This window comes from Brassica napus, chromosome C4 (assembly GCF_020379485.1).
Source record: "Brassica napus cultivar Da-Ae chromosome C4, Da-Ae, whole genome shotgun sequence".
NCBI classification, from domain to species: Eukaryota; Viridiplantae; Streptophyta; class Magnoliopsida; order Brassicales; family Brassicaceae; genus Brassica; species Brassica napus.
The window spans coordinates 47,203,168-47,218,429 of record NC_063447.1 but is presented as its reverse complement, the minus strand read 5'-3'; the positions used below and the strand labels follow the sequence as shown (position 1 = coordinate 47,218,429).

Genomic DNA, 15,262 nt, shown 5'->3' with positions numbered 1-15,262 from the left:
TAATTTTAGGGTTTAAAGATAAAAAAAACTTCTTAAAAAATATGCAAATAAGTTATGCACTAATAGACTTACTTAAAAGTCTTCTGGAATGAAAGATAAATTTAGAGTTATGAGAGTTCTTGAGAAGTTTGCTAGACTATTATGCACTAGCATATTTCTCAAAATGTTTTCTCGGCCAATTCACTAATTTTTTTGTCATTTAAATAAAAATGTAATCTTGAATTTGAGTTTCTAGGATGAAATGAAACAAGAGAGGATATTTAATTTTATTCACCAACTTCAGATTCCAATGCTTGTTGATTGATTCATTTGTTCCTAAATATAAGATGTTTAGGTAGAAACACACATATTAAGAAAACTATTTTTTGTCTAGAAAATATCATTAAAACTATAAATTAATAGTATTCAACCAATTACAAAATAGACTATAAAATAAAAATTACCTAAAAAAATGAAAACATCTTATATATTAAATCATCTAGGAACAGAGAGTATATCCAAACTCCTTTTTCAGTACCAGACTCCGAACATTCTTTTGGGTAAAACAATCTCGTGATCAGATATGTTAAATCAAACGTCTCATAAACATAAACACATGGCACTCTTGGAGGGGCCCGTATGAATAAACCGGTTGTACTAATGTAGGGCTTTTATCAGTTATGAATGTGGTACCTCCGTACCTACTAGCTAGTTAAGTTTTGTGGATGTGAACATTGTATCATTTTGTTTCTATCTATAAAAAAGATTATATATTTTGCTTAATGTGCGTCTTATCTCCTCTTATGTTGTGGCAGACGCTCTAGCATGTAATTTCTTCTGTTAACTCATCATGTTATCAAATCATATCGTTTATAACTATAGTCTGCTGGCACCTAGCTCCAGGAAGATCAGAAAGAAATCATGATTCTTTTCTACTTAGTTCTTAAAATTTTCTTGAAGTAAGAAATCATAGTACAGTTGTCCCTTTTTGCCTTCAATGTCAAAATAAATTATCATCAAGCAAATTTAACAATTTACTAAAAATAAAACAATATATCACTAATTATAACTTACTATAGTAGAACCACACATAACAACATCTCATCCTTTTTCTCCTTCATACACTTTTCTTTCTCGCTCTTCCTTGAACCACAAGCAACCCAACAATCTCGTTTCATATATCTCCCTCATTCTTCTCCCTTCTCCCTCTTCCCCACAAAGCAGAGATGGAGATAAGAAAGGAACCAAATATACCCCATGACTCTAGACTTAGATTCTAATTCTTCCAGATCCTTGATGGCTCTTCTCTTGACCATTATCCTCTTCCTAACCGGCCTAGCTTCATCAAGTGGAGGCCCAACCATTGCTTTTAAACCAGCAGATAACATTCTCATCGACTGTGGGGCCAAGTCTTCAGCCAAAACACCTGAAGGTAGAGTCTTCAAGAGTGACTCAGAGACGGTTCAATTCATAGAAGCCAAAGATCATATTCAGATATCTGCCCCACCTTCAGATAAACTCCCTTCTCCTCTTTACCTAACCGCGAGGATCTTCCGACAAGAAGCCATTTACAAGTTCCACATGACTCAACCAGGCTGGCATTGGGTTCGTCTTCATTTCTTTGCCTTCCCCAATGACAAGTTTGATCTCCAACAAGCAACGTTCTCTGTCTTAACAGAGAAATACGTCTTGATTCATAACTTCAAGCTGAGTAACAACAACAACAATGATAGCCAAACTGTTCTTCAGAAGGAGTACCTCGTCAATATAACGGATGCTCAGTTCTCCCTCAGGTTCAAACCTATGAAAGACTCAGCCGCTTTCATCAACGCTATCGAAGTCGTGTCTGCTCCAGACGAGCTTATATCTGATGCAGGTACTTCTTTTCATAGCATGTAATATTAGTTTCGTCTCAGCTGTCACTCGAACCGAAGATCTTTGACACAATGGCCAAGAGTCATTTCCAGTTGAGCTAATGACCTCCGTTATGTGCAGGCACTTCTCTTTTCCCTGTCAACGCCTTTTCTGGTCTGTCTGGTTACGCGTACCAGTCGGTTTACAGGGTTAACGTCGGTGGCCCCTTGATCACGCCACAGAATGACACACTAGGAAGAACATGGACACCCGACAAAGAATACTTAAAAGATGAGAATTTTGCTAAAGATGTCAAAACAACCTCTTCGGCCACCATCAAGTATCCTCCAGGGGTTACACCCCTCATAGCACCACAGACGGTTTACGCAACCGCCGCAGAGATGGCTGATTCTCACACCATGGATCCTAACTTCAACGTCACGTGGAACTTCCCATCAAACCCATCGTTCCACTACCTCATCCGTCTCCATTTCTGCGACATCATCAGCAAGTCCCTCAACGACCTCTACTTCAACGTCTACATCAATGGCAAGACTGCTATTTCCGGACTTGATTTGTCCACTTTAGCCGGGGGTCTCTCTTCTCCTTACTACAAAGACATTGTGGTCAACTCCACGCTCATGAAACCCGAGCTTCAGGTCCAGATCGGTCCCTTGGGAGAAGACACGGGGACCAAGAACGCGATTTTGAACGGGGTCGAGGTTATGAAGATGAGCAACTCAGTGGACAGTCTTGACGGAGAGTTTGGAGTTGACGGTAGAACAACGGGAGCAGGGAGGCACGGGATGGTTGCGACCGCGGGGTTCGTGATGATGTTCGGCGCCTTCGTGGGCCTTGGAGCGATGGTTTACAAGTGGAAAAAGAGGCCGCAAGATTGGCAGAAGAGGAACAGTTTCTCTTCTTGGCTGCTACCTATGCACTCGGGTGACACTACTTTCTCGTCAAGTCACAAATCCAACTTGTATAACACCACGCTTGGTCTCGGACGCAGTTTCTCCTTCTCGGAGCTTCAAGAAGTCACCAAGAACTTCGATGCGTCCGAGATCATCGGCGTGGGTGGATTCGGAAACGTGTACATAGGAACAATCGACGACGGAACTCAAGTGGCTATCAAAAGAGGTAATCCGCAGTCAGAGCAAGGGATCACGGAGTTTCACACGGAGATACAAATGCTCTCTAAGCTCAGACATAGACACTTAGTCTCTTTGATTGGATACTGCGACGAGAACTCGGAGATGATACTTGTGTATGAGTACATGTCCAATGGGCCTTTCAGAGACCATCTCTATGGTAAAGATGTTCTCTCTCCTTTGACGTGGAAACAAAGACTAGAGATATGCATTGGATCTGCTCGTGGGCTTCATTATCTACACACTGGAACAGCTCAAGGTATTATCCATCGCGACGTCAAATCGACAAACATTCTTCTTGACGAAGCTTTGGTTGCTAAGGTCGCGGACTTTGGTCTCTCCAAAGACATTGGTTACGGACAAAACTATGTCAGCACGGCTGTTAAAGGTAGTTTCGGGTATTTAGACCCGGAGTACTTCAGGAGACAACAGCTTACGGATAAGTCGGATGTTTATTCCTTTGGTGTTGTTCTTCTAGAAGCTTTGTGTGCGAGACCGGCTATTAATCCTCAGCTTCCGAGGGAACAGGTGAACTTAGCCGAATGGGCTATGCAATGGAAACAGAAAGGGTTGCTGGAAAAGATCATTGATCCTCATCTGGTTGGCAGTGTCTGTCCTGAGTCTATGAAGAAGTTTGCGGAAGCTGCGGAGAAGTGTTTTGCTGAATATGGTGTTGATAGACCATCAATGGGAGATGTGTTGTGGAACTTGGAATATGCTCTTCAGCTTCAAGAAGCCTTTTCTCAGGGAAAAACTGAGTCTGAGGAGGTTGAAACCGGGAAGACCGTGGCTGCTACGGTGGCGGCTCCACCTGTTTCATCTGCCGCCACAACAAGTGAAGGTCCGGTTTCTCAAACTGGAGAGAAGGATGACTCGGCCGTGGACCAACACTCTGGAACCACCAGGTTTACTCAGTTTGCAAGCCTCAACGGAAGATAAACAAGATTTGTAATATAACGTGTTGTTTCTTTTTTTTTTTACAATTTGATTTTTTTTTTTTTTTGGAATAATACTCTTATAGATTTAGCTAGTCAACCTCCCATATTGTAGCTTGTTGATACTTAGGTTTCACAATAAGACATTTTCAAGTTTTTATCTTACGTGTCTGTGAAGTAAACTCAGTCTCTTACTTACTGGCTTACTGCCTTGAGATGTTACCTGGGTATGACCACAGATCATTATATGAATTGAAATAGTAGTTGATACTTCTTCCAAATGAAAAAGTAGATCATATATGGTGACGAGGATTCAGATACAAAGGGAGCTTTTACAGTTAGTAAACAGAAAAAGTGAAAATGTTACAGGATCTATACGACTCGAGAGTTCCTGAGCTCCCTACTCCAGAGGATCCTGTCCTAAACAAAATATTTAATAATCCGAGTGGTTTCTTCCCCCCATGAAAGAATCCCTAGTTCATACTTGTAATTCTCGTGACACAACCTCAGAAAGTTAGAAAGATATATAAGAAAAGAGCAAGTATTCAGAGATGCCTTAAGGAAAAGTCTACGCAACTCTTTTCTTCTTCTTGCTCACAGTCATGGGATTTTCAATCTCCATGAGATCATCATCATCTTCACTCTCGACGTTCTCTGTTTCTCTCTTGTGATTCTCGGGCTGTGTCTCGGAGAGTTTTCTCTTCTTAGAAGCAATCTCTGGTCCAGAGGAACTCTCTGTGACTTCAACAGCGCTCTCATTGTTTGATGTTGACGCGCTCTCACCGTTGGTAGCTGGAGATTGTGTCCATCCAGAGAGAACCATTCCTTCCGGTTCTTTTTCCTCGTCAAATTCTTCCCTGTGACACAACATAATAACCAGAGGATGTCTAAATCGTCTGTCTACGCTAAGATTCCCTCAAAACCAAAATGATATCGAGACAGGATTAAAATGTATTTTTTTAATAAGAAACCTGTGCTTGACATTAATCTTGCAAGATAGCTCTTGTTGAAGATCTTCCACAGTGAGGATGCTTCCATTGATAACGGGAGAAGGAAGTTCTGATAAAGACTGAAATAAAGAACACTTAACATGTAAGAAACTGCGAAATCACAGCCTGTGCCTGAAGAGCATATTGAAGAACGACCGAGACCGAACCTTCTCGAGATTAGAATTGTAGTTTGCAACCATAATATCATCAAGATCATCACCAACTTCGTAAAGAAGTGATGCCCCGTGCATAATCAATGGTAGGTTCATCCCAAGCTTGGCTTTGACAATTTTATCAACTAGATCCCTTAGTTTCGATTTCTGAGTATTGATCTCAAGTACTAAAGGGGTCTGTCAAATATAAAATACAGAACAAACCTGATGATTGGTAAATGCAAACAAAATACAAGAAGGAATGCAGAAAACAGAAGTAATGTTTATACCTTGGAACAGACATAGCAAGAAGGATTAGGTTCAAATGGCTCCACTGGCATAAGAAGCATCTTTCTGCTTGGGTGTTCTAAGCAATATGTCATTCTACAGAGACACAATGAGAATAAAAATGATTTAAACAATATACTAAGGATTCTGAAGCTAATAAGATATCAAAAGTAACAAACCTGTACTTGTCCGCATCCTTTTTCAGCACTTTGATAGCTTCAATAACAATCAAACCAGCAACAATGGCGTTAGTCGTAGCAACGGCATGAACAATGTTCCCAGCGATACCTTTGGCTTCAAAAAGACTGTGCAAAGGAATTCCAAAAGACTCAGCACGGATATTTGCAGCAGCAGTGACAAATTCTACCGCTAACTGGTCATCTTTGTCAAAAGTAAGGTGTCCTATTTCCTGTAGCAGCATATATATACAAAACCATGAATATAATCAGTACACTGAAAGCTTATGTATAGACGGGGCAGAGTTTACAGACCGACCTTCTTTCTCTTTGCGAAGAACAGCTTCAATGCTTCTATGAACACTAGAGAATTCTGTGTTAGACCCCACAGTTCCTGTGGATTCTTCAGGCCAAGCAACGGCATGGCAGAGACCGTCGCCGAATCATCAACACTAGTGGCAGAACAATTCTGAGTGCTTCCATTTTTCTGACTCAGACTTTCAGGCAAGACGTCCTTACTGTATATAGGCCTTGGCCGTCTACGATTTTTCCATGTCTCCTCATTGGACAAAGCCGCTTCAATGTTATAACCAAAGACATGATCATATATCTTTCTACCATACTGTTCAATATCTTCATCTTCTGCACGCTCGAACACATCTTCTGTTTCTTTGGATGAGCTAGCCGCCTTGTTGGCACGCACGTTAAGATCGTTATCCTGATTCTTGTCGCCAAACAATTTCGCAAAGAGCAGCTCTTTCGCCCAGACGATACAGTGCACAAACTGTAGGATCAAATCCAAAATACCATTGGCAAATCAAACTCAAGCACTATGTCTTAGGATAAGATGGACAATACAGTATCAATACCTTAGTTGGAGTGCTGGTTATTGTACAGACAGGATATGTCTTTGGAGTGGGTTTGGTTTGGCACTCATAGCACTCTGTCTTTCCCTTTACGTGCACAGTTACCTGATTCAAACACACAAACAAGTATAACAACGTCAGATAGAGAGAAATGCTATGAGTTAAGACCATTAAAGCGTGCTTCTAACCTGTCCTAGGAAGCCTGTAGTCCCGCTTTCAACAAGAGGAACATCAGCTGCAAGACAGAGGCGATTCACATGCCGCCTTGCGTCCAAGTTGTCAAGTCCGTTGAGAACAACATCAAACTGCTTGAAAAAATCAACATCGAACTCTGGATTCTTGACATTTGCATGGTATGATCTTATATTAATGTGAGGCCTAAATCTCAAGACTGCATCTCTGGCAACCTGGTGTGATATGGCAAAAAAAAGGAAGATATATTAACTCGTATGAACTCCCTTGGGAGTTAGATCAAGCAAAGAAAAATGACCTTAGCCTTGGACTGGCCGACATGTGAACGACGGAATAAGAATTGCCTATTGAGGTTACTGACTTCAATGGTGTCCATGTCAATCTGCAACACAAGCGAGCAAATGAGCTTAAACAGCATATTTGATTAAAAAATACATATAAAAGCAACATTCCTAATGTGCAAAGGTAGAATCCGAATCAAAAAGCTTTAAAGATGTAACTAAATCCTAAACCCTATAATCAAAATCGGAGATTCTAAATCACAAACTTACGATATGAATGTCATGGAAGCCAGAAAGAGCAAGAGTCTTGAGTAACTCGCAGCCAATCCCACCAGCTCCGACCATTAGCACTTTCGCCCCCTGAAACCCCGGAACGAAAACATTCAAAAAGAGATGGATTGATTGAGAGAAAAAAAAAGAGAGAGAGTAGCATTTCAGAGCTTTACTTGAATGGCGGATTGTTGTTGCTGCTGCTGCGTATCCATGGGGAGGAGGAAGTGACAAGACGGAGCAATAAGCTATGCGACGGAGATATGTCAGATTTGAAAAATGAAAGCTTTTCAGGGCTGAATGTTTTCAAATCGAAAGAGGGATTGGAGATTCTTAGGGTTTATGTGGGTGGATCCGGGCGGACGAAGAGACTGCTCCGATGGAAAACAAAGAGACTCTCTCTCACTTGGGGGGCTTTTCTGTAAATTTTATCTTTCTAGTTTTGTTAGTAGTTTATCCAAAGAAACAGAAGATGTGTTCGAATCAGATCAAAATAAATCAAAAGCACGATAATGTTAAATGGAACCCAGCTTTACATATTATATTAATCAAAATAAATAAAACTATGATATATATGGACGTTCCTATACCATCTAAAGTTTTTTTTGTTTAACTGAAATATATATTATTATCTGAGAACAATACATATATATCATAGTTTTATTTATTTTGATTAATATAATATGTAAAGTTGGGTTCCATTTAACATTATTGTGCTTTTGATTTATTTTGATATTTTGTAGGTTTTGGTAATTCCAAGAATTTGGTTTAATAACATCACTTTATATTAACAATTATATATTTGTTTACTTAATTAGATCATTATTTATAAATTAATATAATATAAACTGGTTAAAGATAACAACATATTTTAAAATGAAAATATTAATTTTGTTATCCAAAAATAATATTTTTAAATTAATAAAAGTTAAAAATTAAGAAATTAAGAATTTAAAATATTCATAAAATAGTATAAATTCAGTGTTTTATTTGATTTTTTTATCTTTAAACTAATAATACATTTATTAATAAATATCTATAAAATAATTATGCATGCATGTGCGGGCAAAACACCTAGTTGCATTTAAAAATAAAATGAGTTTTGGATACTTAAAAAGTCCTAGAGTTTACAACCAAATGAGTATCTGGGCTTTTGCCAATAAATCAGCAGACCCATTGATAGAACGGGGAATGAAAACGACAATGCAGAAAACGAAGTCGAAGGCGATAGAAAGGAGTTGATGTCAGATAGTATTTCGTAGAGCTCCATCGTCCAAGTCTTCCTGTTGATTGCTCGAGAGAGCACTTGAAAGTCTGTTCGAAGGCATATATGAGTGAAGTGGAGGGAGGCCACATGAGTTAGGGCTTCTTGGATTGCAAGGGCTTCAGCCATGGAAGGAGAGGAGACATGAACATGAGCTGAAGAAGCGTGGACAAGCTCCGTATTAGACTGATCAGAGAAGGTCCAAGCAAGCCCAACTGATTTGAATTCCGGTTTCCAAGCTGCGTCTGTGTTGCAAAAGATAGTCAGAGCTGGAAGGGTTAGAGATTGTGTCGGATGTGTCAATTTTAGGGCAGCAGAGGGGCGACAAGGTTGGGCCAGTTCCCATTTTTTCATCGATCTAATTGATTGAGAGAGAATCTTCTGAGAGGAACTTGATTTGTTTTCAAAGATAAGTTTGTTCCAAGAGGTCCAGAGATTCCAAGTGATCCAGGGGAAGGAATTCCCTACGATCCCAAAAGGAGGGAGGTTCTTCCAGTTATACGACATTTGGAGGGCACTTGCAAAGATAATCTATGGAATTGGAGTGAAGATTGAAGTCCACGGTCTTAGGGACCACACCTCTTGCGCAAAGGAGCAATGAAAGAACATGTGTTCATGGGTCTCCGGTGCTCCACAGCGAAGGCACAAGGTGTTTGTGAGCATCCCTCTCTTTTGTAAATTGTCTCTAGTGGATATAGAATTATGAAGCACATTCCACATAAAAAACTTTAATTTTGAAGCGCTTATTTTTCCAATTCCAATCCTCCGACTGCAACCTTGGAAGCGCTTTTGTTTTAATTGATGTCAGTGCAAAGTACCCTGACTTGGCAGAGTAGGATCCTGACTTCTGGAGATGCCACATAAAAGAGTCAGGAGTATCCAAGAGACTTGGTCTAAGGTTATTGATCCGAGCTACGTTCCACTATCGCGTTTCTCTTGTCAATATATCTGAAACCAAAAGGTCTTTGTCTTGCAGGAGCACAGATCCATAGGGCTTCAAATTAGCATCCGATTGGATCCAAGAGTCCGACCATATGTTCGTAGACTCACCATATCCAATAGTCTTCCCCAAATGTTGTAGTAGTAGGTCTCGGCCCAGCAGGATGCCTCTCCAGCCATGGGAGATGGCCGAGGAAGCTGTGACTTTCAGGCATGAAGTCTTGTGGCAGTATTTCCCCAAGATAATTCTGGACAAGAGGCAGGTTGGGGCGGTAAGGAGTGTCCTTGCAATTTTAGCCAGGAAGGCTTTGTTGAAAGCTTGTATGTCCCGAAATCCTAAGCCACACTCGCTCTTCGGCATTGTGAGCTTATTCCAAGAGAGCCAACAAATTTTCCTCTGTCCCGCTTTGGCATCCCACCAAAATCTGCAAAGAACCGATTGAATTATTTTACATAAACTCACAGGAAGTAGGAAACATGTCATAGCAAAGGTAGGTATAGCTGAGAGGATTGATTGTAACATTGTTGCTTTTCCTGCACTAGAAAGGAATTGAGTGGACCACCCAAGTCGTCAATCTCCTTCTCTAGTAAGAATCTTCTATCGTGGACAGAATGCTTCAACCATCTAAGCTTCAAATCTAATTTTTTGGGTTTTTCAGATTTTTAGATTTAGGTTTCAAATGTTGATGGACCGCACCCATATCAATAGTAACAAAAATATTTACATATACATATGTATTTATATGTTTTGTTACTATTATTTATGGTTCCATAAATCAGCCTTAATATATTTTATGGTTTCATAAGTCAGCCTTTATGGTTCCACAAATCAGCCTTTGTGTATTTTATTTTGTATTTATAATAGGGTCGTGTTATTGCCGGCAGACTAATAACCTGCCTCTTGTCCATAGGGCTTTAGCATCCGATTGGATCCAAGAGTCCGACCATATGTTCGTAGACTCACCATATCCAATAGTCTTCCCCAAATGTTGTAGTAGTAGGTCTCGGCCCAGCAGGATGCCTCTCCAGCCATGGGAGATGGCCGAGGAAGCTGTGACTTTCAGGCATGAAGTCTTGTGGCAGTATTTCCCCAAGATAATTCTGGACAAGAGGCAGGTTGGGGCGGTAAGGAGTGTCCTTGCAATTTTAGCCAGGAAGGCTTTGTTGAAAGCTTGTATGTCCCGAAATCCTAAGCCACACTCGCTCTTTGGCATCGTGAGCTTATTCCAAGAGAGCCAACAAATTTTCCTCTGTCCCGCTTTGGCATCCCACCAAAATCTGCGAAGAACCGATTGAATTATTTTACATAAACTCACAGGAAGTAGGAAACATGTCATAGCAAAGGTAGGTATAGCTGAGAGGATTGATTGTAACATTGTTGCTTTTCCTGCACTAGAAAGGAATTGAGTGGACCACCCAAGTCGTCAATCTCCTTCTCTAGTAAGAATCTTCTATCGTGGACAAAATGCTTCAACCATCTAAGCTTCAAATCTAATTTTTTGGGTTTTTCAGATTTTTAGATTTAGGTTTCAAATGTTGATGGACCGCACCCATATCAATAGTAACAAAAATATTTACATATACATATGTATTTATATGTTTTGTTACTATTATTTATGGTTCCATAAATCAGCCTTAATATATTTTATGGTTTCATAAGTCAGCCTTTATGGTTCCACAAGTCAGCCTTTGTGTATTTTATTTTGTATTTATAATAGGGTCGTGTTATTGCCGGCAGACTAATGACGGTACAGAGGAATGATGCTTATCACACTGAAGTTACATGTGTAACTTTTGGATCATTTTTGCATGTTGTGAACTTGGAAGATAAAAAATGCACATGCCGGCATTTTGAACATGAGAAATTACCATGCGTCCATGCAATCGCAGCTGCCGAGTACATGAATGTTTGTCGTATATCCATGTGTAGTCCTTACTATAACAGTGGCTATATTTGGAGACACATATGTTGAATCGATCATTCCGGTTGATTCGGCGCTCGAAGTTCCAGGTAACGTAGCCCCGTTTGTTCGTCAGCAACCAAGAATGCCTAAGAATAGGATGAAATATGTATTGGAAGTTGCCCTTGAGAACAAACGTCCTAGGAAAGAACACACATGTTCTCGTTGTAAACAGGGTGGGCATAATGCCAAAATTTGTTAGATGTAAAAGTGTTGTATGGATGATAGTGTTTTTTTAATGAATTCTGCTTGTATGTATGTTTGTGTTTTCAATGTATGAATTCTGCTTACGGCTGAGTTATGGGTAAATTACGGCTGAGTTAGAGAATACGGCTTGTTATTTAAACATTACATGGGAGTTATGATTCCCAAACATTACGGTTACATTATGACTGAATTTCACTTAAAATTTTAATTCCATTATACTCCATTTAATTCACTAATTTAATAACACCTCCTTTATGGTTTCCTAAGTCAGCCTTAATATATTTTATTCACTACAAACCGCACAACCTTTGTTTTACGGTTGTCCCGAATGTTACCATTTGGACTCTTTACTCTCATAAGCTCCATCTGCCGATCTGATTCAAACCCCTTAATAATGCTTAGGCTTTTAGCTTCAAAGAAAATATGATATGAACGCAAGGTTTGTGGTTTTCTAACTCTTTATATTGTTTTTTTTTTGTAAATCTTTATATTGTCTTGTTTTAGGTTTTTTTGCTTTCTCTTTGAAACACTTTTAGGTTTCTTGCATTGTTTTTTTTGGTGGCTAATTTGTATGAACTTTCTGTATGTTTTTTGCTTTGTTTGTTATCTGTGGCTATTTTGCATGAACTTTCGTCTCTAATTTATGTTTGGATTGGTAGCTTATTCTTACAAAGTTACGAAGAAATCTGAGAGGTATTCATGAATGAAAGAGGGTTGAAGATAAAACTAACCACACGTTTCTATTTGAGAAGAAGGTTCTCTCTTCTTATTATAAATACTAGAAAACAACTCTGTGCATTCGGACGGGCAATCAAATAATTTACTAAAACTAAAATTATTTAATATTAATGGAATATATATATTTAATAATTATAATTGTTTTATTTAATAATTTTTATTTTTGTTTCATTTAAGTAATAAGTACATGGGTTAAAATAACAATATTTAATATATAACTTAACAAATTATTTATATGTGTACTTTAAGTTATCCTTTTCTTGTACACATATAAAGATGCGATGTTTTTGGCCTTCTGTTCTTTTGACTTTTTTTTGGATCTACTGGTTTGAATTCTCTTATTTTCCTGTGATATCTGCAGGTTGAAGTGGAAAGAATCAAAATTGAGAAGCGAGAGAACTCAGGCTAGCAGTAGTCTTTATTAATTAGAGATGGCAAGAGGAACTAGACTTCCATATTAGAATCAAACAGGTATGCACTACTGCTTGTGTATATTGTGAGTTCAAATCGTTGCTAAAGCTAGATCTCTTATTTGATGGAATTTCATCGGTTTATAAATCATTAGCTTTGTCTCAGGTTTAATACACAGAGCCCTGTACTTGTGGAAAATCTTTTGGGATGGATTATTTGAGTTTTGGAGGCTGAGATTCCAGCCTTTGTGTTTACTCTGTTTTAGCTTTGCGGCACTAAGAAAAATCCAGCCTTAGATTGAGATTGGTGTTTAGTGGTTAATCGGTTAGTGGGATCTTCTTGTTTAGTGGTTTTGTAGTCTTGTTGTTGCCGGAATAGTATTGAGATTATAAGCTGAAAATGATGAACCTGCAGTCTCTGTAAAAGGGAAGATACTGAAAACTTGACATGCAGTTTATAATAGAAACTTGGAATCTAGTGTGATGTTTTGTAACCATTCTGCGATTTGCTTAGTGGTGAGGTGAAGTCCATTTTTCCAGTTTTTTGCATTTGAGTGTCCCATTGTTGATTGACTGACCAAGACCTCTTTATATGGCAGGTTGTTTCTCTTCTTGGGTTGTCTTGATAGTAATGAAGCAGATGAGTGAAGAGGGTAAAAATTCAAGATGATTATTTGTTGGAGACATTTTGGTGTAGCAATGAAAACTTATTTTAATATAGCAATGAGTACATGAAGCTCTTTACGGTTGCTTTCTTCATCTTTTAAATTTGAGTTTTATAAAATTTGAGTTTCTACTTTGAATTGTTTGGAAGTTTATTCAAATTTGAGTTGCTACTTTGAGTTTTATTAGAAGCTATAGTTGTAGTTAAATTTTAATGCAAATTTAAATATAAATTTATGAATGTCAAAATGCTAATTTTAAAATAACTCCAGTGTAAATATATTTTAGACTATATAATAAAAATTAGTATAGTAAAAATTAATATCAAACATATGATTAAATCAAAATATAGGTATATTTGTAATTTGTTTACTAAATTCATCTGGGTGGAAATAGAAATAAGAAACGAACATAAATTCATCCAAATAGTTCATCTGGATGGCTCATCTGAATGGAGAAACGAATAGCCCATTAAAATCTGGATGGATAACATAGATTAAACAGCTGGATGGAGATGACAGATGATGAAACGAACAACCCCTATATCTTCATGATCGAAAATGGTCAACCTACTAACTGAGACTATTTTCATTTTGTTCTTATCATCAGTGCATTTGTCGATAAAATAGAATGTACACTATGCTATTCCTTTTTGTTTGGAAAACACACTATACTATTCTATAATAAGCTATATACTATTCTATAATAAGCTACACACCAAATTGGTACTTCTTATCTATATATAAAATAGAAAGATATTTTCTATTTAATTAAATATACTACTGTGAAAAAATCTACTTGAATTATACTTTAGTCAACAAACTATAATACATTTAGTCAACGCCATACACTTTTTTTTTTTTGAACAAAGTCAACGCCGTACACTAAATTACCACTTCCATGTTTCAAGAAACATTATATAAGCATCCGAAAAATCATGTAAAAATATGCAAACTTTATCAAAAGGAATTTACAAACTATAAACTGGTAAGCAAAAGACATGGTAGAAGCAAAAACAACAATATTCATTGTTTTCATCCTTTGCCTCTCAGGTTCTTTCCTTGCTTATATATTTTCTTTTATATATGGATTAAATCGATTTAAGAAACCAACTAAACTGTGAAATTTGTGTTTAAAATTAATAGGCACATTATTGGTGAACGTCTCTGGACAAGGCAAAGGACTATCATGCTTGAAATCAAAAGATTGTGAGTTGCTGTGTTTTATAGGAACAGGGAGAGGACATGGGGAGTGTGTGCTCGGAAAGTGCAGTTGTTTGGCGCAAAAAACCGAGACTAAGCTGGCCGTATGCAAAACGGATCATGGTTGTCCTCCTTCTAGTGATTGCCCTAATAAAGACCATTATGTTTGTATTCTTGGAGAATGTGTTTGTATACCAGCATAATTTGATCAGTCGAAATAATACACCGCTCCTCCTACCAGATATATATATATATCCTGATGATGATTTTTTTTGTATCCACCATGTTGCTACCATCATAAGTACTTTAAATAATAACATTAGCAAGATCACAATTTCACAGTTATGACCCAACATGTTTAAATCTATATTCCAATCACAACTGTTTTTCGCCTGCGTTTTTTTTATATTATACATAGAAGAAATATTTCATACCGTATTTTTGGTTATCAAGAATTCATATGTCTAATATCAAAACTAATTTGAGCAGATCAAAAGACAACTGTTCTCTCTCTCCTCTTTCTCTCACTATCTCTCGTGAAAAAACTAAAGTGATTTTAGATCTTCACCCCCCCGTAGCTGGATTTTTGACCCGGTGTAGAGTGCCTCTCTTTTTCATCTCTTCTTTCTTGTTTAGTCATCTCTCGTGCTTCCTTTGTGATTTGATTTTAGATCTAAGCAGATTTGTTGGTCTTCTTGGTGTTATTTCGAAAGATTAACTGAGAAATTCAACTTTATAAAAAATG

At 37.9% G+C, this 15,262-nt stretch overlaps 2 protein-coding genes and 1 long non-coding RNA gene across 3 annotated transcripts; 2 read left to right on the top strand and 1 right to left on the bottom strand.

Moving 5' to 3' along the window:
• Positions 1–568: 568 nt before the first annotated feature.
• Positions 569–4,467, top strand: LOC106420799 (probable receptor-like protein kinase At2g21480). Its single transcript, XM_048756281.1, is given in 3 exon segments — positions 569–1,232; positions 1,234–1,855; positions 1,975–4,467. Coding segments are annotated over 3 exon segments (2,598 nt in total). The 5' UTR covers positions 569–1,205; the 3' UTR covers positions 3,924–4,467.
• On the bottom strand, positions 4,201–7,618 carry LOC106420798 (SUMO-activating enzyme subunit 2-like). Its single transcript, XM_013861649.3, has 11 exons — positions 7,310–7,618; positions 7,134–7,223; positions 6,881–6,964; positions 6,579–6,797; positions 6,394–6,495; positions 5,844–6,308; positions 5,528–5,757; positions 5,351–5,444; positions 5,076–5,258; positions 4,891–4,988; positions 4,201–4,776 (listed from the first exon to the last, which is right to left on the bottom strand). Exons 1-11 carry the CDS (start codon positions 7,346–7,348, stop codon positions 4,488–4,490), a joined length of 1,893 nt encoding a protein of 630 aa, XP_013717103.2. The 5' UTR covers positions 7,349–7,618; the 3' UTR covers positions 4,201–4,487.
• A 4,497-nt stretch (positions 7,619–12,115) lies between these two features.
• On the top strand, positions 12,116–13,548 carry LOC111213436. The gene is made up of 2 exons (XR_002663334.2): positions 12,116–12,713; positions 13,252–13,548. It is a non-coding gene; the product is annotated as an uncharacterized LOC111213436 (long non-coding RNA).
• The last annotated feature ends 1,714 nt before the right edge of the window (positions 13,549–15,262 follow it).